General features: G+C 38.9%; 2 protein-coding genes across 9 annotated transcripts in view; both read right to left on the reverse strand.

The window, feature by feature from the left end:
* LOC139951241 (uncharacterized) overlaps positions 1-5,440 on the reverse strand; it is a 33,056-nt gene extending 27,616 nt beyond the window's left edge. For 2 of the 4 annotated variants that reach the window (XM_071950023.1, XM_071950021.1), the window contains exon 1: positions 5,232-5,439. The gene's annotated coding sequence lies outside the window, so the exon portion shown is untranslated. Of the gene's footprint in view, positions 1-5,075; positions 5,114-5,231 lie in introns of those variants that run through there. The other 2 variants (XM_071950022.1, XM_071950020.1) reach the window with 2 other exon arrangements.
* Positions 5,441-5,773: 333 nt separating this feature from the next.
* Positions 5,774-27,591, reverse strand: LOC139951676 (astrocytic phosphoprotein PEA-15-like). 5 transcript variants are annotated; one of them, XM_071950673.1, is made up of 6 exons: positions 27,350-27,591; positions 16,947-17,106; positions 15,542-15,732; positions 11,249-11,441; positions 10,601-10,741; positions 5,774-8,320 (listed from the first exon to the last, which is right to left on the reverse strand). In XM_071950673.1, exons 4-6 carry the CDS (start codon positions 11,421-11,423, stop codon positions 8,217-8,219), a joined length of 420 nt encoding a protein of 139 aa, XP_071806774.1. In that variant the 5' UTR covers positions 11,424-11,441; positions 15,542-15,732; positions 16,947-17,106; positions 27,350-27,591; the 3' UTR covers positions 5,774-8,216. The 5 variants fall into 5 exon arrangements, with proteins under 5 accessions (XP_071806774.1, XP_071806773.1, XP_071806771.1 ...); XM_071950672.1 differs by lacking the exon at positions 27,350-27,591 and adding an exon at positions 23,130-23,349 and having other exon boundaries at positions 16,984-17,106; XM_071950670.1 differs by lacking the exon at positions 27,350-27,591 and adding an exon at positions 23,130-23,349.
* Positions 27,592-27,666: the final 75 nt, after the last annotated feature.

Here is a 27,666-nt window from a genome sequence, read left to right on the forward strand (position 1 = left end):
TTGAGAGTGTAAAACTATTGCTTGAAAACAACACAGACTCTGGATCAGCCTGGGGTCGATTTCACAAAGAGTGAGGACTAGTCCTAAGGGATTACAAAACGTGTGGCTAGTCCTCAGTTAGGACTGGTAACTCGCCCCAACTCGAGATACTAGTCTTAACTCTTTGTGAAATCCATCCCTGGACTGTCATACCTGGAAAGGGTCATGTCTTCATGACTAGTTTTAAGGTCACTATACCATTATAAAGTCACAAGAAAGCTCATTACAACTTTAGACACACCTTCTTCTCAAGGGTTCACCATGGCCAAGTTCAGGATGATGATAGATCCTGGCCTTCTTGGAAACTGGAGGTCAATGGTCTCTGGGGATTTCGTCTAGAAGGGTGGGTGGCTAATAAATTATACACTACTTAGGGCACTCAAGTCAACTGAATCACCAAGGATTCTTTCTAAAAAGCTCTAGATGTTGGTCAGTATAATGTTCGCTAGGCTAGGCCTACATTTATGATGCCACTCTTTCTTTATTTAAAGACACTGGACACTTTTGGTAATTGTCAAAGACCAGTCTTCTCACTCGGGTTATCTCATATATGCACACAAAAAGTTGAGAGACGAAAAAACACCCTTGTGTGCTTTCAGATGCTTGATTTCGGGACCTCAAAATCTGTATCTGAGGTCTAGAAATCAAATTCAAACATTTTATGAGGAAAATTACTTTGTTACTTCAGAGGGACCTGTTTCTCACAATGTTTTATACTATCAACAGCTCTATAATACTCGTTACCAAGAAAGTTTTTATGCTAGTAATTATTCTGAGTAGTTAGGAGTCAGCCCAATACTTGAGAAGTGATCGGTTTTCACAACTTATTTTTTCATACATTCACACACTCAAAAATACATCTTTTAAAAGGTGTTTTAAAAAAGTAGGCTGCACAGCTTTTAGTAGCCCACAGGGCAAGTTGAGAAGTGGTGTTTACTAGCCCACTTAGTTTTCACTAGACAATGTGCCCCGGGCAGTGAGAAGGAGAATAGTATAAACACAGATATGTGCCCTTATTTTTACTAAGAAAAAAAATGCATGGCCTTTGAATTAAGTATCAGATCACAATGGAATGATACAAAACTAAAGCAGTAAAAACTTGCTTTGTATGGAATTTCATATGAACTTTCAGACAACCTTATTATGTGTTAATTGCGATACTGTTGTAACTTGTATCTTAGCAAATTTAGGATTTCTTCAGTTTAAAAAAATTGATAAATAAATATGAACTTTTTACTAGTAGCCGTAAAGTTCCATATGGGTGAGTTTTGGACGGAAAACAAGTTTTTCTCCAATTCATTCTCAACTACAACGTATTAAATATTACATCAACTCAACATACATGTAGAATATTTCAAAAGCGTCGTCACAAAGAAATTATCAATTCAACAGCGTTGTCATGCCTCTCTCGTCTCCCATGAAAATATTTTAAAATGCAAACTCTACGGCAGAGATGAATAAATGTAGGGGGTGAGCCTAGCTGGCACATGCTCATGCATAAAAACTAGCGGCGATCGTAACATGCTAATTACTGTCCCTGTTGACTCTAACTCTAACTCGGCGTTGTGAAGCACGGCTGTATGCTTGTGTGGCGATTGCATGCATTATGCATAGATGCTAGATATGTACGTGCATACGGAATGAGGCAGGTTTTGCATAATTCACAGCCTGCTCTGTAGTCAGCGTGTGATCGTAGAGACTTTGTCTTTCATGATCTTGAGTTACTTTGTGTTTTTCTGACTGATTTTGTACGAGTGCAATGAAGGAATTTGCAACACTTTATGTAGCCTTTTGTCTTGAAAACAATTTTTTAAAGGTAACACAAGGTAGCTTAAAATATGGGAGTTGTGCAAATAAGGTACATGTATTTAAAAAAAAAATGAATATCCCTGTATGGAGATTTATTTAAGTTTACATTAATTGCTAAACCGATTTATAATACATTACAATCATGCAAAAATTAACCAAGTGATATCCCATAGTCTAAATTTATTTTAACATTTTAACAGGTTTCAACTCTGGCTTGAGTGAAATTTCTATGCGACACTCTATGGCTCAAGGCAAACGAACCCAATTAGTCGGTTCTTGGATTAAAAATACTAAAAATGAGTGAATTTGGCATTAATTTGGCTGACCCAGATCTGATTTTTGTTATAAACTCTACATTATTCAATTAACTATTTTTCTAAGGAAAAAATCAGAATCATTGAATATAAATTTGGTACCTGAAAAGCAAGAATGCCGTGTCTGTCAGTGTCACAGGCATAGAAACACAGAGGCCACATTGCTAAGGGGCCAACTTCACTAAATTCACTATTTGTGATCTGATTGCAAGATTTTGTGAAATCCTTATATTATATCCAAAATACATTGCACCTTCTTACAACAGATTATTGATTTAGAGATCTGTTGTCGGCATTTGCGATGATCGAAAAGCGTTAGTGAAATTGGCCGTTGGTCTTGGTGCCCTTTTGATAACAAAAATTCAAAAGTAACAAAATTTAATCAATTGATTTTTTGGGTTGAACAAAGAATTGACTAGAGTGGGATTCGAACCAACGACCTCTGGATTAACGTGCCGTCGGTCTACCAACTGAGCTATCAAGCTGGTATTGGCAGTGTCCCTATTTTGTCAATATCTTTGTTCGGGGGTGCCAAGTAAAATTTAATCAAGTAAAATTTGCCTTTTTCGCTCACAATAAAATGACATCTACTTCATGCCTGTTGCCAATGTGAACAAATATATATGTATTTATATTCAAATCAGTGCAAGATGTCCACACCTAGTCCACACCTGTCAAGAAAGTTTGAACATTGAAGGCGAGACTGATTAAAAAAACATAGTGTTAACCACTAGCACGATAAGTGGGCTAGTGATTCATTAATCAAAATACCAGTTTTAATGAGAGTTTTAGAGTAAGACAAGTACTTGGTTACTTACTGTAAGAAACAATTTTGACTCTTGACAAAACAGGACAGCTTGCTTCAATATGAAACTGAACAGCGTTAAATCCTTCAACTTTAAGTAATGCCAGTCGACCCTCTTAACTAAACAGTAACACTACTACTGTTAGATTTTGAACTTGGATTCATAAAGACAGTCCATGGTCGCACAAGTTTCATTATGCGCATAACTATGCGCATATTTATGCACAAAAATGCGTGACGGGAGAGCACAGAGGAGTACACAGCTTGTGGACAGATGCTGTGAAACTCTACGGGTGTGCGATGCACCCATTGGCTAGAGAGGCAAGGTGTTACTTTAGTAAAAATGAAGCAATTTCAGTTTAAAAATTCTTGTTTATAAATATAGCATATTATTGGCAAGAGCCATAAAGCTTTAAATGCCTTTAGAGCTTCAAATGCCTTTCTGCAGAACAATTTTTATACAGCTCTTTGAAAGACCAATTTGTTGTTTTTGCAAGGGAAACTGACTAGGTAAAAAACAACTTGGGGCTCAACAAAGAATTTATATGTGACTAGTGCAGGATTTGAATCAGCAACCTATGGATTAACGCACGAGTGCTCTACCAAGCAATTCTTAGCCCTATGTTTGTGGTTTCCCTATTTTGGGGCAGGGGAGGGGGGAGGGGCAAGGTAAATGATTTTTCAGTCCCCTTGCGCAAGTTTCCCTTGATCTATTTTCCAAGGTTTTCCTCCCTCAACTAAAACTGAACTCTCCAATTTTTTCTGCCTTGTCTATGTCTATACAGGGTTTTAAGTAGTGATTTAATTTTCAAAGAATCCTTGGCATTGCAAACAATAAATAAAAAAGAAAAAGATCAATTGTCTGAAGAAAAAAACTGAGTCAACCAGATATTTCGAGGGGCAAGAGCGTAAAATACTTTTGTTTGCAATGGGCATTTTTAAAAGTTAAGAACTATGTGAAATATTTGAGGCGAACACCACGGCCATAATTGGGTGATTAACGGAGCCTGCAACAATAGGGGGGGGGGGCAAGGGGGGGGGGCAAGGCTCATCAGTATACTTTTAAAACTTTTCTACCAAGGTGTTTACGGAGTGCCCTACCAAAGCTCAAGGTTGTTTTTTGTAGGATAAACTCATTACTTTATGCAGGCTAACAAAAAGATATACATATAAAAAAACACCCAAAACAACAACTAAGAAAACATAGCAATAATCATCAAGTTGAATCAAGCACAACAAAAACCAATCCAAACAACTGGTTTAAAAATTAATCCATTCTTCCCAACACTTAAGAAAGTAAAACGTCTCAAGCCATGTTGTCTGTTGACAAACAATGTTGTTGGACCAGTGGACCATGAAAGATAAGAAGTGCAGCAAGTCAGTGGTCACTGAGAAAATTAAACAACAATCCCAAATTATTGGCCTCCATTTCTGGTTTGAAAGATACCCCATCTGCCAAGGTTACTGGTTCAAGTTCCCAATTTGTTTTCATGCATTAAATTATGACATTATTAATTAATTTATTGTTTTTAACACAGTGGATAATTAACCGCACGTCGCCACCAGTTTTTCACGATTTTTGTCTAGATTTTTAGTGAACACTCAAGAGGAAGAGTGGAACAACAAATATGTTGTTACTAGACCCAGTGACTGGGACGCTGTACTCCTTTAAAACAATTTTTGACTTCATCTGTCGTACTAGCTAGTACGACAGATGAAGTCAAAAATTGTTTAAAAGGAGTACAGCGCCCCAGTTACTGGGTCTAGTTGTTTACGAACAAATTATGTTTACGAACAAAATAACATAATATTCATATAATTGCCAAGCCCAAAGTGAACAATGTCAAAGCGCGGAAATTTTGAGGCCGCAATAAAAATAATTTTAAAACCCATATCGCAACAACACGTCGTCAACTACGAGTTCATTTTCTCAAATCTGTCTTCATCTTTTAGCCCAAAGAAATCACCAAACTTGACCGAAAACTTCTCCACTCTCGATGTTCACGCATGAAGAAGATCCTAATCTCAAACTTCACGATGACAATATCTGTCACAATATTATGATTTATGCTAAATTATAAAATATGAATATGTAAAACAATTCATACCTCGGCTTTTCTTCTCGCTGTTTGGTAATCGTTTCCCCCCATTTTGAATATTAAAACCACTACATCGGTGCTGCCCTTTTCCGCATGGAGCCGTCCAGGGCAAATCCCGACTCCTTCCGAAAAATAATGAGAGAAAAATAACACTAAATTTCTTACCTTTGAAACTCGCCTACGGACCGGCTAGAAGGACGAAAGGCAAACTGGAAGCATTTACCTGCTTTCAGCTGAGTTTACGGAGCAAAAAAGAGCTGTATTGGCCGAGTTGGAAGGTGCAAAGTGTGAGTTCCGAACAGTCCCGAGAATTAATACTGCATGTAAATGAGCGTGCTTTTCTGTTCCGTTCTTTTTTTCCATACGTTTCGTTGTGTACAAACGCTGGGCCATTCCTCCTTTGTTAATTCACCATTATGCATATCTCGCATACGCAACAACGAGAAAACGCTGTGGTTCACGTGACCCTGTTGAATAATTCATGAGTTTGATCTTGCCGAGTGGTGGCGCTATGCAAAAATAACGGATGACTTGATTTTTAATAAACCAAACCTCTAACCAAAAGCAGCTCCATGAAGTTGGGCCCAGGATAATATAAAAACACAAACGATACTCAAAGATTTCAAGTGATGCATTTTTATTTCATACTTTTATTTATTACAATTTTACACTCTAGGGTTAAAACCTATGTCACAATATTTATAAAGTTTAGTCCCCGGCGAATTGTGATAGCGCCCTCTCTTGAATTGCCATTCATTCAGCCCATGTTAATTTCCACTAAGGGGACATTAGGCCGTGTTAGTCTCCGGGGAATGATGTGGCAGAAGATTCTGTTCCCGGACGTTTTGTCCGTGTCCTCCAGGAACTTTCGTCTGATACCCCCCCCCCCCCCCCCCCCCAGTCAACTTCCTTCAGCTCATAATGAGGGACAACACACCGACGCCACCTTGACTTCACAGCCTGTGCAGCCATTACATTATGACCTCCAGCTCTCCTGGGTTGTTTTCAAGTTTTATCGTTCTTCTTGTAGCCCCTTCAGAGCATTGAGGAATGCCTAAAGTGGCTTCTTGATTGGGGCGAACTTGCATAAGAACCAAAAATTGCAACAGACAGTGGACACTATTGGTAATTGTCAAAGACTAGTCTTCACAGTTGGTGTATCTCAACATTATGCATAAAATAACAAACCTGTGAAAATTTGAGCTCAATCGGTCATCGAACTTGCGAGATAATAATGAAAGAAAAAATACCCTTGTCACACGAAGTTGCGTGCGTTTAGATAGTTGATTTCGAGACCTCAAGTTCTAAATCTGAGGTCTCGAAATCAATTCGTGGAAAATTACTTCTTTCTCGAAAACTATGGCACTTCAGAGGGAACCATTTCTCACAATGTTGTATACCATCAACCTCTCCCCATTACTCGTTACCAAGTAAGGTTTTTACGCTAATAATTATTTTGAGTAATTACCAATAGTGTCCACTGCCTTTAAGAAGAAACTATAAATAAAATAGTAAACTTGCGGATACAACCCTGTGTAAATCTCTTATGAGTGAGTGTTGGCTCTGAAAAGAGCCGGTTTGGTCTCGACGTTTCGATCAGTATACTCTGCTCGTCTTCAGGAGAACAATATTATTATGACATGTCCTCACAAAACCTGACGGAAAATGAGCGAAATCTTACATGGGTGACAGATTATGTGTCGTTTTAAGCTTGAAACACTTAAGACACGAAAAATGCCCTCTGTAGAGTACGGTCTGGTTTCTTATAACTTATAGTTTTACAACCTTTTTTTTACAACAATATTATTTTGTTCATCTGTCAACCCGAGGAAAGACTCTGCTAGGGTCGAAACGTCAGGCCATTAAAATTTTTTTTGCATTTTTACCGTGCCATAGGTCCTTTTGTTTGGTAAGCAGTTTGTTACAGCTAATTATATTTCCTCAGTTTTACAACTTATTAGGTTACATAACATTACAGTGGATTTACTTAATATACGAACTATACAAGATTGTGCATTGTTTTTAAAGATAGCTTACTATGAACAAAAGTTAAGTTTGGTATAATGACCCCGATTTCATTTTCATGCAGTCGACCCCACACCACAATAACAATAAATTTATGGACATTTTCAATCATTTTAAATTTTACAACAACAATTCAATATGAACTTTCTTGCGTTTAAAATTCCACCAATTAAACACTTCATACGCTTCCACGCAATCATCTTGTCGCCCGGTGAATAATGCAAACTAAGCCCATTAGGGTCAGAGACTGGGCTGACTTGTGGACGTATCCATTTAGTGGCTACGGTAACGGTCCTTCGACTTTGGCTTAGGGTACTATTCAAAGCATCCAACGCAAGATGACAAGGAACTATTAGCCGTAGCCAGAGCTGTAGCCGCTAATTCGTACACAATCAGCCAGGCACTCGGTGAAATACGTCACAACGTTAAACGTTTACCGATCACTCAATTTATTTTTACTAACACTAATGAACACTTTTCTTGCGTAGCCTAGTTCTCTTCTTATCAGGACAACCAAAATCCAGAACCCACAAAAGATCAAAATAACGTGTTGCATCAAGAGACTATAGTTTGATAAACAATTTAAAATTGTATCATTTACAAGGCGTGTGTATGTTAATAGATTGGTCATCCTCGAGTTTGGATGATTATTGTTAAAATAAGAATATTGGCTTGCATGCTGCTTCATTCAACATTAAACGCTGATAGGTAAGTGTGGCTTTGGTTTCCTTGTGAACAGTGTTAATAAAACAGACACTGTGCTGTGCAGAAACGTCTGCCCACATAAAAATTGTTCCAGGATTTTGTGGACAAAGTTTTTTTCCCAGTGGGTTTCAATTGTTATTTAAGTTAACGACGTTTTATAGCTACGTCTATAAGACAAAGAATGCAGCTTCATTAAGAATTTTGAACATAATATAATATTTTCACCTAAAAACTACGCCCTTTTTCCAACCCGAACCGCTTTGGTGTTCGTCTTGGTCTTTGTTTCTCTATCTGATTTTCCGGAAACCAGTTAACAGCACTCGAGAGAAACACCATTAATTTTTCTTAAACAGATTTGAATAATGTAGACAATAAGTTCAATCCAAACTTCACGACGCATGGGGGCGCTGTTTCACCACATCATCTTGCATCCTTCTTTTTATGTGTTGGGGGCGGAGCTAGCTCCAGTTTGGTTAACCCCGATATGATGTCTTCAGGAACTTGACCTGCCTCGTTATTCATAGCTGTAAGAAAAACATAAAAACAACAGTGATTCGTTGGTAAATAACTGGCATAGACTGGTCCCCTGCCGGCACTGGCAAAACCTATTGGTTTCAATGGCTGGACAAGACACAACAATATGACGTTTACCTACAAGACTTTATTTTGAATGCATACAATTAGTATGTGTACTGTACAATAGTGTGTTGTGCATGCAAGAATGTAAAAAATGGCAGGAACCAGCAGCTACCTCTAAGTGTGACGTCACATGTCGGACTGTTAATTGGTTGGACGACATACGCCTTTCTTAATATTTTATGCATGAGGTACGTCACGCTAACTGAAACTCAAAACGAGGCGATGGGCGCATTCACTGCAGGTGATGGGGACTATTGATCTCCATTATCAGTATAATGGAGATCAATGTCGGGGGAGTGCGCCCATAGCCTCATTTTGGGTACGAATTATGACGTCATGCATAAATACTAAGAGAGGCGTATTGGCACAGTTGCGCTCACGGCATTACACGAGGCAGTTTTTGCAGGCACCTGTTTTTGTTTTTTTTGCAAACAATCTTACGATCCTCAAGAAAAAATGTAAACATTCAAAATGTGAATGCCTTTTTCTAATTGCCTGGGACTGGTTGTCAGAAATACTGGTGACACGGCCTGTCATGTCCATCACTGTGTGTGTTAAATTGGTATGTTCACGCGCGATGTGCAAATTAATTAAAATGATTAGCAGAATTGAAGAAGAAGAACTCTCTTGTCACTGATTGCATGAGTCACAATTATTTTGTTTCGCACTCGCGCGGCCGCGTCTTACGTTTAAACCGGGTTTAGAAAAAGCTTTTTAACAAGCACTTGACACTATTGGTAATAATTATTCAAAGACCAGTCTTCTCGCTTGGTGTTTCTCAACATATTATGCATAAATTAAAAACTTTTGAAAATTTGGGCCCAATAGGTCGTCGAAGTTGAGATAATAATGGAAGAAAAAACACCCTTATCACACGAAATTGTGTGCTTTCAGATGCTTAGTTTAGTGACCTCAAAATCTAATTCTGAGATCTTGAAATCAAATTCAAACATTTAACTTGAAAATTACTTCTTTCCCAAAAACTTTAAATCTATTATCAAGTATGGTGGCCCTGAAGGGACACAGCCAGTCGTGAATATTTTCGCGACGTCGTATATTTATTCACGACAAGTCGCGAATATTTTCGCGACGTCGCGAATATTTTCACGACTAGTCGCGAATATTTTCACGACTAGTTGCAAATATTTTTTACGACGTCGTGAATAATTCTGCGACTAGTCGTGAATAAATTCGCGACTAGTCGTAAATATTTTTTCAGTAGCTTGAGTGTGTAATTCTTACACGGCACGCGTAGAGAGCCAAGCTATGAAGATTGTAGCCACTCAGCTATGTGTATGGGGCCATGTTTTATCCAGTAGAATTGTTATCGAAGTTCGAAAAAACAGTGTCTGACTTTCATCAATATTTCGGGGGTTTTCAAGGTTGAATTACTCCAAACCCAAATAATTCTGAATGCCAAAGGATTAATCTTTCAGTTAAACTTGGTGGGGGATTACGTGATGTGTTGCACCCTGCCGTTTCAAGTTGGAAATAACAACGCAAATTGCTCTAACATTTCAGGTAAAAATTGTCAAATTTATTTGCTGAAATTGTCAACACATTATAATTAAACTTATTATTGGGTTGTTTGTAAAATTTACCTCGGGTGACATATAACGTTATGTTTTATCTGAAGAGTGAAAGTGCCAACGTTTATTGCCTAGCATAGGATAGCCTACTCCTACTAAAGTACTAGTAAAACTATAACGTTAGGCCTCGTAGGCCTACCGTAAGGGCCATACGTCAACGTTAGTTTTGTTTAAATAACCCACCATCGATTTGCAAGAGTCGGAATTCTCCTCCGGATCCATCATCGTACGGGACAGCTTTTACTTAGTCTTACTAAGCCGTCAACGTGAATACAGTAATTACACACTCAAGCTACTGAAAAAATATTCGCAGAAATATTCACGACGTCATGAAAATGTTCGCGACTAGTCGTGAAAAAATTCGCGACTAGTCGTGAAAAAATTCGCGACTTGTCGTGAAAAAATTCGCGACTAGTCGTGAAAAAATTCGCGACTTGTCGTGAATAAATTCACGACGTCGCAAAAATATTCACGACGTTGCAAAAATATTCGCGACTTGTCGTGAATAAATTCACGACGTCGCAAAAATATTCACGACTGGCTGTGTCCCGTCAGGGCCACCATAATCAAACCCACCTTTGTACTTCCTTGCAGGGCCGGATATTTCTTTATTTTGGTCATCTTTGGTTGGTAGAGACTGTTTATATTCCAAGATTTGTGTCACTAGGTCCGGCCGGCAGATCTTCTCCAAAGCATGTTCAAGGTAGGACAAGTTATCTGTATAAAAAAAAAAGAAAAAAAAGGAAAATTTTTTTTTTTAAGGTAAACGGATCTGACGTCCACACTTCCAGGTGCGTAAAAATGACGCCAGAAATTTACCTCGAGCCTTTCATATACGTCAATCCCCGTCGAGTTTCCTTTCAACTGACTCGCATATAATCCTTGTACAGGCATGGAGCTATAACAATTTGTACAAGTTATTATACAAACATAAATGCACGATGCTGCATAATGCAGTCAGATCATGCAGACCTCCGAAAGTGCAGCTGCCAAACGTCACTTAGGAACTAGAGAGCTTACGTCACTTCAAGTTTTATCCAATGAACTTGTTGTATCCAAGATTAGTAATCACTGGTTGTATCCAATGAAATCACTGGTTCTGTAAAACCATTACCTGTCTTTTTCCCTGTGGTAAAGACAGGGGACTAGTCTCATGTAAAATGCCCTTGTGTTACTTTTTCAGACAGGTCGCTTGATGGCGCTACAAGGGTCTAAAATCCTTACCACAACCGAGCTTGCCGATTTTCTCCATGTAGTCGAACAGCTCCCTCTGTTTATGTATACGTTCCCTCTCCTCGTTAGGTATGACGTCTTGACAGGCAGCCGCTAGGGCTGTCAACTCCTCCTCGGAGATATTCTCACCGAGCTGCTTCAAGAAGTTCTGGAAGGAGTCTCCCATGGCGTCTTGGGGTTTTCTCTATGGGAAGGAAGACGAGACGGACTGGATGAGATTAGGAGAGGATCAGGAATACGGGACTTTTTTAGAAACATGATTTTAGGTTTGGGATCTCAAGCTAGGCCCCCTTTTCCAAGCCCCATGTACGATTTGACTTTGCATCATGAGGGCACTGGACACTATTGGTAATTACTCACAATAATTGTCAGCATAAAAACTAACTTGGTAACGAGCAATGGGGAGAGATTGATAGTATAAAACATTGTGAGAAACGGCTCCCTCTGAAGTGACGTAGTTTATGAGGAATGACAGTTTCTCGATCAAATAATAAAATCTTCAGCTGAAGCGTTTTATTATGTATACCAGCTGGATTTTCGTGCCAAAATGGATTTTATTGGCTAAGTTACTTTGTCAATTGTGGGGTGCTGATTTAAACAAAAATAAGGTACCATTTTTCTAATGCGTCTGAAAGCACACGCGTCTTTTTTCGCAACGATGGAATTTTTTCTTTAACTTTTCTTCGTAACTTCGGCGACCAACTGAGTGCAAATTTTCACAGCTTGTCTTTGACAACTACCATAGGTGTCCAGAACCTTTAAACATTATTGTGACACACTCTTGTGTGTCAAACCATTTTAACGCGTAGAGCACCGTGTCATTAGCCCTGTGTTAATTACAAACCGGAAACTGTCAAACACCAAAGATGTATTCTGGAGAATTGTAATTTTCTTTTCACGTATAATAATTGACCAGGTCAGACACCGTCACTAATGACCAGGAATAAAGACCTCCAGTAATGGATTGAGGCATCACAGTAATGATCCCCAACGGACGGCATTTTTTCATAATGCTTTTTAGAATTGACATGCTAAAAAATGTTCCTGATTTTTCTTTTCTAATCGACTTAAAAGAAAAATGTCTTTTAAAAAGCACTATAAACGACAGTGGGAATTTGGTGTACAGAACAAAAAAGGACGTCTGGTCTTTTTTATGGTAAGTTAGCCTCTGATGACCTTCCAAATGACGTTTTCGAGTTAGGCTGTTTTCCCTTTAGGAGTTAATGAACCGACTCCCGTTCCGAGAATGGAAATGAATAATAGACAAACTCTACCGACTGCTCCCCGAATAAGGACCGGCCGATTAAGACAGACGACGAGGTGAATACCTAGTTTATCAGAAGGAGAATATCGGTTCCATTGCCCCGCTGAGAATTCCACTGTCTTGACTATGAGGTTTTCTTGACTTTGTAATTTGAATCCCCTACAATCTTGGGAGGTGATTTGGGCATCGAGAAGACGTTTCCGTCTTGAAGATAGATAATTAAGTGCTGGTATGGTGAATGGTGTGTGGTCATGTTGGCCACAACAAAACAACAAACACCAACAATAACAATAACTACCGGTATACATTGACGACATGACAACAACACTGACAACAAAAACACGACAACGACAACAACTCCAACAACACAACAACAACGAAGACGACAACAACACATACATTACAGCAACAACTTTAAGACAACGACATTAGCAATGACTACAACAACGCCAACTTGTTATACCACCTTTTAAAACACATCTTTAAAAACATTGGGCAACAACTTTAACAAAAACATTAGGAATAAAAAAAAACATTAAATTGATAACATATCGAATAACCTCTACATATTTATACCCATACACACGGTGAAACATTCCCATTATGATTTTCATTCTTTGTCTGCCAGACCTTGTGAATATTAATTGATTATTATGATAGCCGATTACGGTGCACAAGTTCCACTGATACCACGGGTTGCCTTAAATAATATGCAAACAGGTTAAAAGCAATTTTGTGTTAAACTGATTGCAACAGTTGAGATAAAAACATTTAAATGGAAAAAGGGTATGACTGTTGCTCACAGACAGATGTACCAACCAAAATGTTGTTAGAAACTAAAATAAATATTTATAAAGAGAGGCCCCAAAGTGATGCATTTATTTTCTTTCTTGCAACATTATAACCACTACACTGAAAAAAAGAGAGAGGTGAAAAACGGTGAAATTTACGGCACTATACCTGGCACCCTAGCTGCCAGGTAAAAGTGCCGTAAATTTCACAGTGGAAGTTTTGCAAAACCAACCCTTCAAGGCACAATTTACAAAACTTCCATGGTAAAATTTACGGCACTTTACCTGGCAGCTAGGGTGCCAGGTAAAGTGCCGTAAATTTCATTGATATTATTTAGTGACTGCATTGACCCAATTTTAAAGGGAAGGTACACGTTTGGGAAGTGTCAAAGACCAGTGTTCTCACTTGGTGTATCCCAACATAAGCATAAAATAACAATCCTGTGGAAATTTGGGCTCAATCGGTCATCGAAGTTGCGAGAAAATTATGAAAGAAAAAAACACCCTTGTTGGACGAATTTGTGTGTTTTCAGATAGGAATAAAAGACTTCTAGCTAGAAGTCTTTTTATATTTTAGTGAGAAATTACCTCTTTCTCAAAAACTACGTTACTTCAGAGGGAGTTGTTTCCCACAATGTTTTATACTATCAACAGCTCTCCAATGCTCTTTACCAATTCAGTTCTTAAGTTAATATTTGTTTTGAGTAACTAGCAAACGTGTACCTTCCCTTTAAACACCCTGGTTTTTGCAGTATTTTATGCCTGATGATAATGATATTGCAAAGTGTCTTCTAGCTACTCGGATGCACTTTATAATGATCACGGTATCATTGTTCCATAAAAGTTAATGGAGGGCGAAACAAACACAAGCTGTTTTACGCGTCACATATTTACGAAGCCCATATCTGCTAGTTTTAAATGCATAGAACATTTTTTCCGTAATATTTTTTTGACGTAAAACAACAAAATAATGTCCAGTCCAAGCGAAACAAATGCACACTTTAAAAGTTCAGCAGTAAGCTGATTGAGTTATCTCTGTTTGGGTTGCTGTACTTTATCCGGATTGCATATCAGTAAAACAATAAGGGTGCCAGTAGATAACTAAACGAAACAATGTATTGGGTCACATCCGCCCAGAGTTTTTTTAAGACAGTTGCAATATTTTTTTCCCGTTTTGGTTTTCTTGCATTAGTTGTTTTTTTTCATAAGGAAATATTGTTGCCCTATTTTATTTTAATACACGATTAAAGGCAGTGGACACTATTAGTAATTACTCAAAATAATTGTTAGCATAAAACCTGACTTGGTAACGGGTGATGGGGTGAGGTTGATAGTATAAAACATTGTGAGAAACGGCTCCCTCTGAAGTGACGTAGTTTTCGAGAAAGAAGTAATTTTCCACGAATTTGATTTCGAGACCTCAGATTTATAATTTGAGGTCTCGAAATCAAGAATCTGAAAGCACACAACTTCGTGTGACAAGAGTATTTTTTCTGTTAGTACTATCTCGCAACTTCGACTAACAATATAACTGAGCTCAAGTTTTCACAGTTTTTAATATGCATATTATGTTGAGATACACCAAGTGAGAAGACTTGTCTTTGACAATATTACCAATAGTGTCCAGTGTCTTTAAAGACAAAGTATGTCTTTGGTTTGTGAACCGCTCCATTTTTTTAACCCGTGAAGATTTCATTTCAAAAGGCTGTTGAGCTCTTTGAGATATTGCCGAAATCTTGAGCGGAAGAATATTAATTAACCCTTAATTGGAAATACACAATTCGATAAGCGTTTTGTGCGTAATAAGCGTTTCTCAGATAGGAATATTTGAAGTGACTTCTCACTCTTAAACAACATTCCATGGAAGGGAAATTGTTTCTCAGATTGTCATACATTATCAGCAGTTGCAGTGCTCGCCTAGAAGGTCCTAAGTTATATTGTCATTTATTTTTGAGGTCATTTCCAAAGATACACTCCCTATGACCGTGTTCTGCCATGAAATTGTACACAAAAACCGCGTATTTCAAGGGATATGATTTTACTTGTTAAAGTATCTTTGGTGTTACCACAAAAACAGACACTTTTTTATAACCAGAAGCACCCATCCAAAGACAAAGTGCCTCTTTAACGAACAAACCCGGAGAAAACAGAAACCACGGGGTAAACCATAATTCAGTGACTGTGACCGGGTAAATAACCGACTTCGATTACAGAGAAACATAAACTTACCTGATTTGGAAGTAAACCACTGGGACCCTCTTATAGTTAAACAACACCGGGCCTCTCCGAAGCGCTACAGGGTGCACCCAAGCTCTAACACCACAGGGTTAATCTAGTTCCACCGGATATAAAGAAATTGTCTGGTGTCACTGTCTTCATCACCGTCTTGGGGAAGAACTTCAAACTTTGATCACAGCGCGCTGCAAAACAGATAGAAATTGCACACAAATGTCTTTATACATTTTTTAAATGAGTCATTAATAATTCAGAGGCTATAATTTTCAGAAGATAAAAGGGATGGGTGATGTTGCGAGGCAACTTCTACATGGCCAAGGTTAAACCAGAAAATCTGCACGTATGAGAAATACAAAAAGTATATTATGTCGATGTGATTTACCAAAAATGATTGCATCTTATATAATGTCTGTTCTTGTCACTACGGAGATTCTTAAGCAAGCACTCATCAAAAAACCTAAAAGGATGACACAAAAAGATTTGATGACTCCACGACTAAGATGTATCAGAAGCAAGAATTTCCACTTAATTTCCAGAGAAAACTGACATACTGGAAAGCTGGCAGGTCCGGGGCGACATTGTGTAAAATATAAAGCCCCTTTAACACGAGAGCACGAAGTGTCCCTTGATCGGTACTTAAGCAGCGTGTATCATCAGAAATCAGCTTTCTGTAGGAGACGATCAGAGGAACTAATCGAAACGTCGAGTTGAAACCAACATTTCTTTTCAGAACCACCCCAACTCATTCAGAGATTATCATTACATGATGCTACCGCAAACCTTTCCATCTCACGTTTCCCTTGCTAAATTGTAGCAAGGTTGTAAAGTTTTACCTCGTGTGAAAAGACAACAATGTTTGCATTGTCCATGGGTCCCTTGGAAAACCTTGTCAAATATTACGAACCATTTCTAGTCTCCAAAAACCGAGCGAATGGTTTCAGTTGGGGTGATTTATGTCTGCACAGTCCGCCTTAAAACCACGCATTGGATTTTGAGTCAATGCATCCTGTAATTCACACCGGTGCCAGACTATAATTCCAGGGTCTGCTCTCGTAATTTAATGCAATTCTTGACGGGCCGCCATTAGTCGGTTGCTAGACGATCAACGAGGGTGTTTAAATTAGATTTGGTCGCTACCTCGTCCCCAAGATCACCCTCTCTCCTCGTCATATTATTACCATGGTGTCCGATTTCATACAGCTGTTAAGCAGAAAACTGCTTTACATAATTTATTTATTTGCTAAGCAAAAATTCGGGCACCAGCCACAACAATGCAAAAACTTAATGTAATTTTGGCTGGATAACCTGATTGGCTGTTGCCAGTTAGTTGGTTAAAATATCCCCCTAGGTAGGCTACTTGTCTATTTTTATTATGAATATGCAAAATATTTTACACAACCTTTCCTCGTCCTGGTCTTGCTCTTTATTGAGCTCACCCGTTTATTGTATTCCCACATCTAGGGCATAAAAATGCGGATGTATATCCATTTCTATGGAAGCGAGGTTGTAAAGGGCACTGTTCAGGGTCTCGGGTAAAGCACCGCTACTCTATCATCGACCTGGGGAGGATAAGGGGAGGAGGAAAACACTGACATAATTATTCCCAGGGTTTGTAAATTTTCTTAGCTTGGAGAAGCTACGTGCAGAAGTCGCAGTCCCAGGGATGTGTTTGAACCAGAGGAAACAGACAAGATTTTGACATCTCTGCCCAAAAAGTATTAAAAGCCACACTATGTAGACTCTAAAGGCAAGTCTGCTTCGTAAAAAGCTACAAAATATCCAGATGCATGACTCGAAGTGCATGGTTTGTTTTGCCTCAATATCCAAAGTAAAATGATCTAGGGAGATTATAGACAACACGCCACAATTTCAAAGAGCTGCTTACAAGAAATTATTGCTTACTTATTTCTTGCTAAGCAAAGGTAAGCAGGAACCTTATTCTGGAAAGCACAATTTGTGCAATGAAATTGGGCTCAGGATTTAGCTCCCTCCAAAAGAACAACAAAATAAAATCATAAAATAGTCAAGTAAAACAAAATTAACTGTTTCGACTCTCCAACCCACAAATTGAATTTTCAATGACAGTTTCCCATACACTGAAGCACAAACTAAGTCATGTCTCAAATGAAGCAAACTATTATTTCAGATCAATTTTCTCCCATCTCATGAATTTTTACTTGCCTCCCCTGTCTTTCAGAGTCCAATTTCATAGATCTGCGGAAAGCAGATAAGCACAACAACAATAATGTGCTTACCAGATTTAGGTTTAAGACACTGTACACCATTGGCTTGTCAAATACCAGTCTTCACACTTGGTGTATCTCAACATATGCACAAAATAACAAACCTGTGAAAATTTGAACTCAATTGGTCCTCGAAGTTGCGAGATAATAATGTAAGAAAAAACAAGATGTTGTGTCCTTTCAGATGCTTGATTTCGGGACCTCAAAATCTAATTCTGAGGTCTCGAAATCAAATTCGTGGAAAATTACTTCCTTTTCGAAAACTACATCACTTCAGAGGGAGCCGTTTCTCACATCAACAGCTCTCCATTGTTTGTTACCAAGTTAGTTTTACGCTTACAATTATCTTGAGTAATTACCATTAATTACCAATAGTGTTCACTGCCTTTAAAAAGAGAAGGGTATAAACTTAGATGTATCAAATATTCTGAGTGAATAGCCCCAGAACAGAATCGCGTGTTTCGTTGCAAGAAAGCTGACAAGGAATGCTTTTATGTGATGTTTGGATACTAACTTGGCAAAACAAATACAATCCACTGCACGACATCACCATAGAGTTAAATTTTAGTTTGAAAGCTCAACTAAATATCAAGTTCAAAGCCATTTCCTCTGAAATGAAGGTTATACTCGAGAAAACTGTATGCGAGAACCTGAACTCGCACAGCTCATTTCAGTTTTTAGGCCTACAACAAAATATTAAGCACATTGTTTTTGAGTGCTGACAATGTGCGGGTTCGTGGGTTCGAATCCCACCCGAGTAATATGCCTGTGATATTTTTTCCACAGGACACGGGAAAGTACTGAGTATAAAGTGCTAATGTTTTTACTAAATTTTTGCTACTTTTTAACTGTTGTGTATTTAAAAAAAAAAAATATTGTTTTTTTTTGCTCATGTTTTTTAATCCTGCATTTCAATGTTTTTCTTGACTGTACAGCGCTTTGAAACAGTGTTAAAACGTTTTATAAATGCATTTAAGTTAAGTTAAGTTAAGTTTATCGGTGTATGGGCAAAATTAATACACTTTTTCAAATAGATTTTCAGTTATTTTCTAGACGCATGCAAGTCCAAACTTTTACGGATTTTGTATTTCATGTAGATGGTTGACCACACAGAACATGAACACTATTTTGTAAGCTCTACCAACCTGTATAATACATTTAATTTAATTCGTAAAATAGTTTAGCTTCAGACATTTGACTTCTCTAGACACCCCCCTTTAATAAACACAGCGGCCCGCGGCGTGATGGGGTCCAATGGCCATTGCTACACGCAAGCAACGCACGTGCCACACAACCACCGTTTGAAACGCAACGGTCGTGCCTGCGCATTAACATACAGTTTAATCTAGCTGTCGTACACACGTTGTTGAACATTAACAAGCCTTGAACCCCATACGGTCGCCGTACTGCATGGATGGTAATATAGTTGTTTGTCGTATGTAGACGGCAGGCACACATGACTGTTTTTTTTTTATATTATATGCAAATAGAAAGAAAGCTATGAACTTCGGCACGTCAGCCTTCTTCGTCTGGCTCCCTATTTATCAAAATGAGTTAATATCATAACAACAACAAAGGCGCCAAAATACCATTTTCCCCAACAGTTTCCTTAATTTCCTGTGCATTTTGAATACGGGACAACCAGTGTTTTATTTTACAGAGCCAGTTTGTTTGTTTAGGATCCTTGACACTAAAGGGTGAAAACAGTGGTGTGAGAAATAAAGTAGGATCAGACTATTTCACTTCTAGCTCGAGTTTGGTTTACATGAGATGTGAGCGGGAGGGAACATGGTGGTTGCAGACATGACAATTACCACTGGACTCCTGTTAAAAATATACGCATCCAAAATGAAACACGAGTCTAATGAACTACCTTTAATTAATATTTTCCCCGAAAAATGCTCTTAACAAGTTGTGCAGAAACTTGTTCTATACCCATGGTGCCCAAAAAGTTACGAGGTATTCACTGGAGCTCTACGATACATACCTTCATATTTATCCCATTATGTTATTATCATATTATTATTATTTCTGGTAATGAAACCAATATGCCTCATAAGTGACCTTGATCTCTGTAGCTTCGCCTCAGAGGAAACAAGGGTGCTTGCTATGTGAACCAGAAACACTGGGGTTACCACCTACTCTTCCTGGGGCTGAAACAGGGTCACCCCTTCGTAGTCTGTAAGACATGATCATCCACAAACTACGAGCCTGGTGCAGCAGAATGCACTACCATTCCAACCTTTTTGTGCTAATACACCTTTAAACACAGACAGGAATCACTCATACATACAACCCAACCTTTGAGCTACATTCATGCGCAGCCTAGCTACATGGAACTGGGGAAACATGTTAAATCCCCCAGCAGGAATGAGTATTTTATGAACTAGGATATGCAAACATTAGTACACTGGAGAAATCAGAGGCGGAATTAAAGTGTACAAAAGACCGAGGATTGAATGAACCGGTGCGACTTATGTGCCACACAGCGCTCTGCCCGTACCGTGTTTTGTGGTAAACTCCCCGTTCGTCTGGCGCTGCCATTATTACCACTGGTGGTACTGTTACCACTAATCAGTGACATAATTTCATTATTTGAGAGCTTCTCTTTATAAACTAACATAAATTTAAATAAATTTACATAAATATTTTTGTGTTCTTGAATATTTGTGGTAATGAAACCAAAGATTGCTCATGAACTTTATCACTGTAGCTCTCAAGCCTTAGGAAACTTGTAAACAAGGGTGCTTGTTATGGGAACCAGAAACACCAGGGTTAACCCTTTCTCTCCATGATGAGTTTTCAGGTGTCATGACAGGGACTCGAACCCACACTCTGCTGATCGGAAACACCGGAGCTTGAGTTTGGTGCTCATAACCGCTCGGGCACGACGCGCCACAAATTGATTGTCTCGCGGACGTATGGGTTTCTCTTTGTTAAAGGGTAGAGAGGGGCAGATAGAGAGGTTGATTTTCCCGAAACTATCCACAGGTGAAAAACACAAGTATCCATTTTTAATACCGAGTAAACAAGTCATATTTCCTTTTCTTTTATTTTGCTTTCTCTGTCAATATTTTGCTTCTTGCTTTGCCCTGAACTGTTTTAGCCAAAATGTTTTTGCTCACACAGCTGAACGAATTGTCTGTGACAAGTGAAATTCTCTCTAGTTGTTATATACTTTTTTAAGGGCCTTGGTTTTATTGTGGTTTGTTTTATACGGTAGTTCTTGTGTATAATCGTTTGTGTAATTGCTTTTTACTTACCATCTTTTGTTTAAATTTTTACTGCAATTTTAGAATGTTTAATGTATAGTATATAAATGTGAACTTTTTATGAGATAGGTCTGGGAGGGTACATCTTTTTTGATGACTTTTTTTATAAACGTTTGCCCTTCCCTGGACGGCCTGTGCTTAAAATAAAATAAAATAAATAAAATAAAAAAAATAAAAAAATACAGAGAATTATATTATTAAATAACAATATAATTAGTTATTAACCAGTTAGTGATTTCTGCTGCCAACTACATTAAGGTTGTCATTACACAGGATACAATACCAAGGACGCCAGACGTTATTGTGAATGGTTCTATCAAAGGAAATGGATTATCATAACTATTCAAAGACAACAAAAAACGCCCGACAATGAAACACACAAACATTGATTTTGTTATTCGAGGAATGTGTTCCCGTATGACTCATTGTTTGTCGCAGGGTCGCGTCCTGACTTGTTTGGCTGTGTCAGCTGCAGTTACAGAGAGTTTCGATTTAAATTAAACTCAAGTTCGCCACGTGTTAAAATAGCCATTAAAAAAAAACCTTATGCTAATGCTGTTCATTTTTGTGCGGCTTAAAGGCACTGGACACTATTGGTAATTACTCAAAATAGTTGTTAGCATAACAAATTGGCAACGAGCAATGGAGAGCTGTTGATAGTATAAAACATTGTGAGAAACAGCTCCCTCTGAAGTAACGTAGTTTTTGAGAAAGAGGTAATTTCTCACTAAAATAATAAAAGATTTCTTGCTAGAAGTCTTTTATTCCTATCTGAAAGCACACAAATTCGTCCAACAAGGGTGTTTTTTCTTTCATAATTTTCTCGCATAATCGATGACCGATTGAGCCCAAATTTCCACAGGCTTGTTATTTTATGCTTTTTTAGAAAGAGGTAATTTCTCACGCAATTAACAAAAGGTTTTTTTTTCTTTCATTATTCTCTTGTAAACTCGACGATTAAATGAGCCAAAATTTTCACAGGTTTGTTATTTTATGCATACGTTGGGATAGACCAAGTTAGAATACTGGTCTTTGACAACGTGTCCAGTACCTTTAAATAAGCCCTTAAAGGAACACGTTGCCTTGGATCGGTCGAGTTGGTCTTCAGAAAGATATTTTAATAAGATATGGTGGCCCTGGGGTGGATTTCACAAAGAGTGAAGACTAGTCTTATCTCGAGTTAGGACGAGTTACTCGTCCTAACTTAGGACTAGCCATACGCTTTCATATCTCCTAGGACTAGTCCTAGGTTAGCACTAGTCCTAACTCTTTGTGAAATCGACCCCAGGAGGGACACAGCGAGTCGTGATTATTTTCGCGACGTCGTGAATATTTTCGCGACGTCGTGAATTTATTCACGACAAGTCGCGAATATTTTTGCGACGTCGTGACTTTATTCATGACAAGTCGCGAATATTTTGGCAACGTCGTGAAAATAATATCCGCGACTGGCTGTGTCCCTTCGGGGCCACCATACTAAGAATATGTCGTTTAAAATGTTGAACCTGTATGTTGTCACTCTTTCACCCGATGTGAGCCAAAAAATTATAATACCTTATCTGGGTGACTAAGAAATTACCTTATTTGGGCGAGTAAGAAACTGCCTTATTTGGGCGAGTAAGATATATATCTTATTTGGGTAAGAAATTACATTATTTGGGTAAGAAATTACATTATTTGGGCGAGAAAGAAAGTACCTTATTTGGGTGAGTAAGAAATTACTCTGTTTGGTAAGCAGTTTCCATTGATACACAGTTAAGATCACGTATCCTGTGAAATCGACACATGTTCGTTTCTTTTCTACCTCCATGTTTCAATGCACCATCAACGTTTGGATATTTTAACACACACAAAAAACGAAACAATTTTAGACTGGTTTCTTTTTTGAAATTTCAATATTTTTGTGGAATGGCACCTGAATGCCCAGGTTTAACCATAGAGCAAGCTCTTCCTTGCTCTATGGTTTAACAGTAGCTCGTCGTGTATGCTGAACGGACTTACCAAAGTCTAACTGTACAATAATAATAGAGGAGCTGCCACCAAAACCCAAGAGATGTTTTCACTTACCGCGTGCACGAAGCAAAGATATTCAAATTCAACTGCGATTCCAACGGTTCAGAGAAATTGAAAAAGCTGGCTCAATATGTTACATTCTAGCCTGAGTCCTCACCAGAACACATCACTGGTTTATTTGCTTTACTGCCGCTGTGCAAACTGAAGCACACAAAAAGTGCAGCCGAGAGAAGCAGGTGACACTGTGGCATACTCGTCCCCGACTGTGGCTAATAGTGAGAATGGTTCACCCTGACCATGGAAGTAGATGCCCTGACGTTTGAATGTTTTGTTTTGTCTTTTCGGAACAAACGAATTGTGCAGTTTCTTTGGAGAGTAATGCTCAGCATAAAGCGTGAATCACAGTGTGACGGGGGTCATTAACATGTTTTTGAATTCATTAAACTTGATGTTGAATCACTCGTCATTGACAATGGCTTGAGCCATGAGCGGTATGGGATCGAGGTTGTTTGTATTGTGAGTCATGGGTTTTTATACTTGCTGGTATGCCACATGTCTGTCACACAGTCAAATCCATGACACAATGACTGACGTACAGTAGTCAATTTGCCACAAGTCCTTTGGGGATGGATTTGTGGAACTATAGAAAACCGTTTTCAGTTTAGCTAAAGTATTTGCAGGGAACTCCACAAATTCTGTCTCATTCACTGGTTCGTTTTTTTTCTGCTGTTTTTCCTACTTGGTAAGAATGTGTTTTTGGTTAGCTGTGTCGTCTCGTGAGTGCATCTGATCAGACTTTAGGTTCTGTCGGCCGCTTGTGTCCTTAAGCAACGCGCTTTAAATATTTTCTTGTCTTTACCCATCAGGTATATAAATGGGATTCGAGAGGGCCGAGACTAAAGGAATAACAAGAAGTTATATTTAAAGTTTTACTTGATCATAATCTTGCATCGTATAATGTATAACTCTTTTGGGAGAAGTGTTTGCTCTGAGGAGGACCGGTGTGGTCTCGAAATTCAAAACAGTTTTCACATTAATCTAAACCATAACCATACCTTTCTCCCCAGATACATAAATATTTTAACAATTATTGTTCCTACTCTCTTGACTTCATTAACCTTTTGATTTCCTAGTTTCGATGCAAGAAATCTCTCAACGTAAATTGAATAAACAATCAAGTTGAAGAAGAAAGCGCGCCTCTCAGTTCCGACGTCATTTCAAATTAATCACCACAAAATTGGCGCGGTCTGAGATTGCATTACAAACCTTCGGCCGTTTCTAGCCTCGGCTCTTTTGCAATTACTTAAAGCGTGTCTTCAGTTATACTCCTTAAATAGCTCCCTTGTGACTATGTACGAAAATAATGTTTTGTTTGCATTAAAGGGGCACTCTTTAAGTCTCTCAAACATTTTGCTGTTTGCAATTCCTTTTAAAAGGGTTCATGCACTGAACCACCTACAGTGTACTGCAATTATTAGTGCGTACTGATGTAAAAAAACACACATGTATTTGACTCTGGATATCCAACCATTGTAACATACGGTCAGCCATTTTGAATTAGAGTAAAAAATGTGATTCTACAAAATGGCGGACGTGTTAGTTCACGAGTAAAATTAAACCAAACCATGGAGTATGCATGACTGTGTGGATCGTTATGTTCGACTCTTAAAACACACAACCATATTAATTTTATAATAGTCAATTTTTTAGCACAGAGTATAAATTTAATCAGAAGGCAACGTGCCCGTAATGTTGGCAGAGCCTTTAATGTTCACTTCGTACAAGGCGCTGGGGGAATTTTGTTTTACCGCTTCGAGAGGCGAGGGGACTTAATGACTCCCTAGCTGTTGCTGATTTGCATGCAAATGTATTCCCGTTATGCAAATTAAAGGCATACAGTGGTTGGGGTGTAGGGAAGAAGCGGTCATAATAATTGCTATAGTCTAAACAATCAAAGCAGATTAAAAGCCAACTGCTGCTCGGGTTTTTTCCCCCGTGAAGATGTTTTAGTATGCACAGTGTGTGTCATAGGACTCGAGTTCTCACCACCCCCTTCTTGCGTCCGTGTCTTAGGTATCTAGGGGAGGAGGGGTCACGATCAGTCGCGAGGTCAAATAAGGCGAGTCTGAGTCATGGGTCCCAGAGATCGAGTCTGAGTTTGAGTTGTGAGTCTCAAAGGTCGAGTCTGAGTCTGAGTTTTGAGTCTCAAAGGTCGAGTCTGTCTCTGAGGTATGAGTCTCAAAGTTCGAGTCTGAGTCTGAGTTTTGAGTCTCAAAGGTCGAGGCTGAGTCTGAATGATGAGTCTCAAAGGTCAAGTCTGAGTCTGAGGTATGAGTCTCAAAGTTCGAGTCTGAGTCTGAGTTAGAGTCTCAAAGTTCAAATATGGTGAGTCTGAGTTATGAGTCTCAAAGGGAACTTAAGTCATGAATCTCAAAGGTCGCGTCTGAATCCAAGTTCTCAGTCTCAATACTCGGGTCTGAGTCATGATCAAGTCTGTGTCCGAAGAGTAGAGGGAAACTAGCGGCCTGTGAAATATTTACATTGTGTTTTTGCAGACCCTTTTCAAATTAACGGCTCTGTCTTGGACTCGATCGTTAGTTTTGCAATTGTGCACTTTCGGTACGTGACTGGTGCTGTAGCCAGAGAGAAACCATGAGCTATGGTTTCGATCCCGAATGGGTGATCTCGAATAATTATGAAAATTAGTAGACTGAGCGCCCTCTTATGGGCGAAGAATCAACAGAAGTGAGATGGTTAAAGACACTGGACACCTTTGGTAATTGTCAAAGACCAGTCTTCTCAACATCTGCATAAAATAACAAACCTGTGAAATTTGAACTCTTGGTCGTCGAAGTTGCGAGATAATAATGGAATAAAAAACACCCTTGTAGCAGAAGTTGTGTGCTTTCAGATGATTGATTTCGAGACCTCAAAATCTAATCTTGAGGTCTTGAAATCAAATTCAAATATTTTGGAGGAAAATTACTCCTTTCTCGAAAACTACGTTACTTCAGAGGGAGCCGTTTCTCACAATGTGTCATAATCAACAGCTCTCCATTGTTCGTTGCCAAGTAAGTTTGTATGCTATTATAACAATTGTTTTGAGTAATTTTATTACCAATAGTGGCCAGTGCCTTCAATGAAATGATTCCTTGTCTCCAGTCCGGTTTCTTTCATATTAGGACATTTCATTCATGAGCAGTTTCATTTCGGAGATACTAGAAGATATCAAAACTACGGGTTAACCATTGGTTGACGGTAACATGTGCGTGCGTTTGAGAACCTTCATCCATTGTTAATCCATAGAGTAAGGACAGTACTCTATGGTTAATCCCAGACTGTATCTATTGCGGAATAATAAACGGAGTCCTTCCTCCATGGCTAGTCTATCATTGATTATAAACGATCATCAAAAGTCGAAAAAGCCCCGAAGCATCGCAATTTACAGAGAAGTAATGACAGTATACTTTATATGCAACTAATCGCCAGTACTATGGAGCGGCCGTAGTGTCACGAGAACATAAATCCATATTTCGCCACCGGGCACATGGGCACACTCGCGCCGCATCTTGCACCGAAGAGACGGTTCAATCACCCCTTAGCTTCATGGTCAACCACGGGGTTACAATGCCCTCTTGCACGGCCCAGTATTCGATGGTTAAAAAGGTCATGATTTGGCGAGCAGGCGAGTTTAAATGCACGTGCATCACTGAAAATGGCACATAGTGGTCAATTCAAATCGTGGATAACTTCTTATTCACCCAACACAGTCAATACCATTATTTGAAACCCGTCGTGCTCAAAAAGGTGTTTGGGTTTTGGGGGTTCTTGTAGATGATCTCCCGTCAAGGGAACTCAGCAAACTCCCACAAGGGGATAAACGCCAAGCTGGCAAAAGCCAATCTTGAGGAAGAAAAAATACCCTCCATGCTCATACAAACATTGATTTAACGTCTATCATTATGGCTTACACAAATCAAGAAATTGTGATTCAGTAAATAGACGACAATACTTATTCTAGTCATTGTGAAATTAGCGGTTAGCTTGGGGGGATTCGAACCGACAACCATGAAATGCTTTCCTGATTCTGAAAAGGTACTATAAGGCCGTGTCCGAAACGGCGACTTCGGCTACAGCTACGGCTAGATCGCCCGCGTCTGCCTATTCTTCAACACTGGTGGACGCGCTGAGCTAGACGTAGCTGTAGCCGAAGTCGTCGTTTCGGACACGGCCTAAGTAATCAAACATAGTCCCGTTAAATGCTTTGGACTTACCAATAAGCTCAGTGACTGCAATCGAGTAGAGTGCTTTCTGTGTCGAAAGACGGCATCGCAAAGGTTAGCTCTGTATGTCTCATACGAAATTTACAACATACAACCAGAGTGCTAGAATATTTCACGGCCCAAAAATGAAGCAACATGCAACTGGAATTATCTTCCAATGTCTAGTTTTCCCCCACTGCGAAACACGACTGCTGTCTAGGTCTTATCCACGTACTAGAATGCCAGTGATTAACAAACTAGACGTCTGTTTGCCTCATAATGCAACCTTAGTACAAAAGGTACTTGATTAAAAATTCCAGTCGACCGTT

This window comes from Asterias amurensis, chromosome 19 (assembly GCF_032118995.1).
Source record: "Asterias amurensis chromosome 19, ASM3211899v1".
Taxonomy (NCBI): Eukaryota; Metazoa; Echinodermata; class Asteroidea; order Forcipulatida; family Asteriidae; genus Asterias; species Asterias amurensis.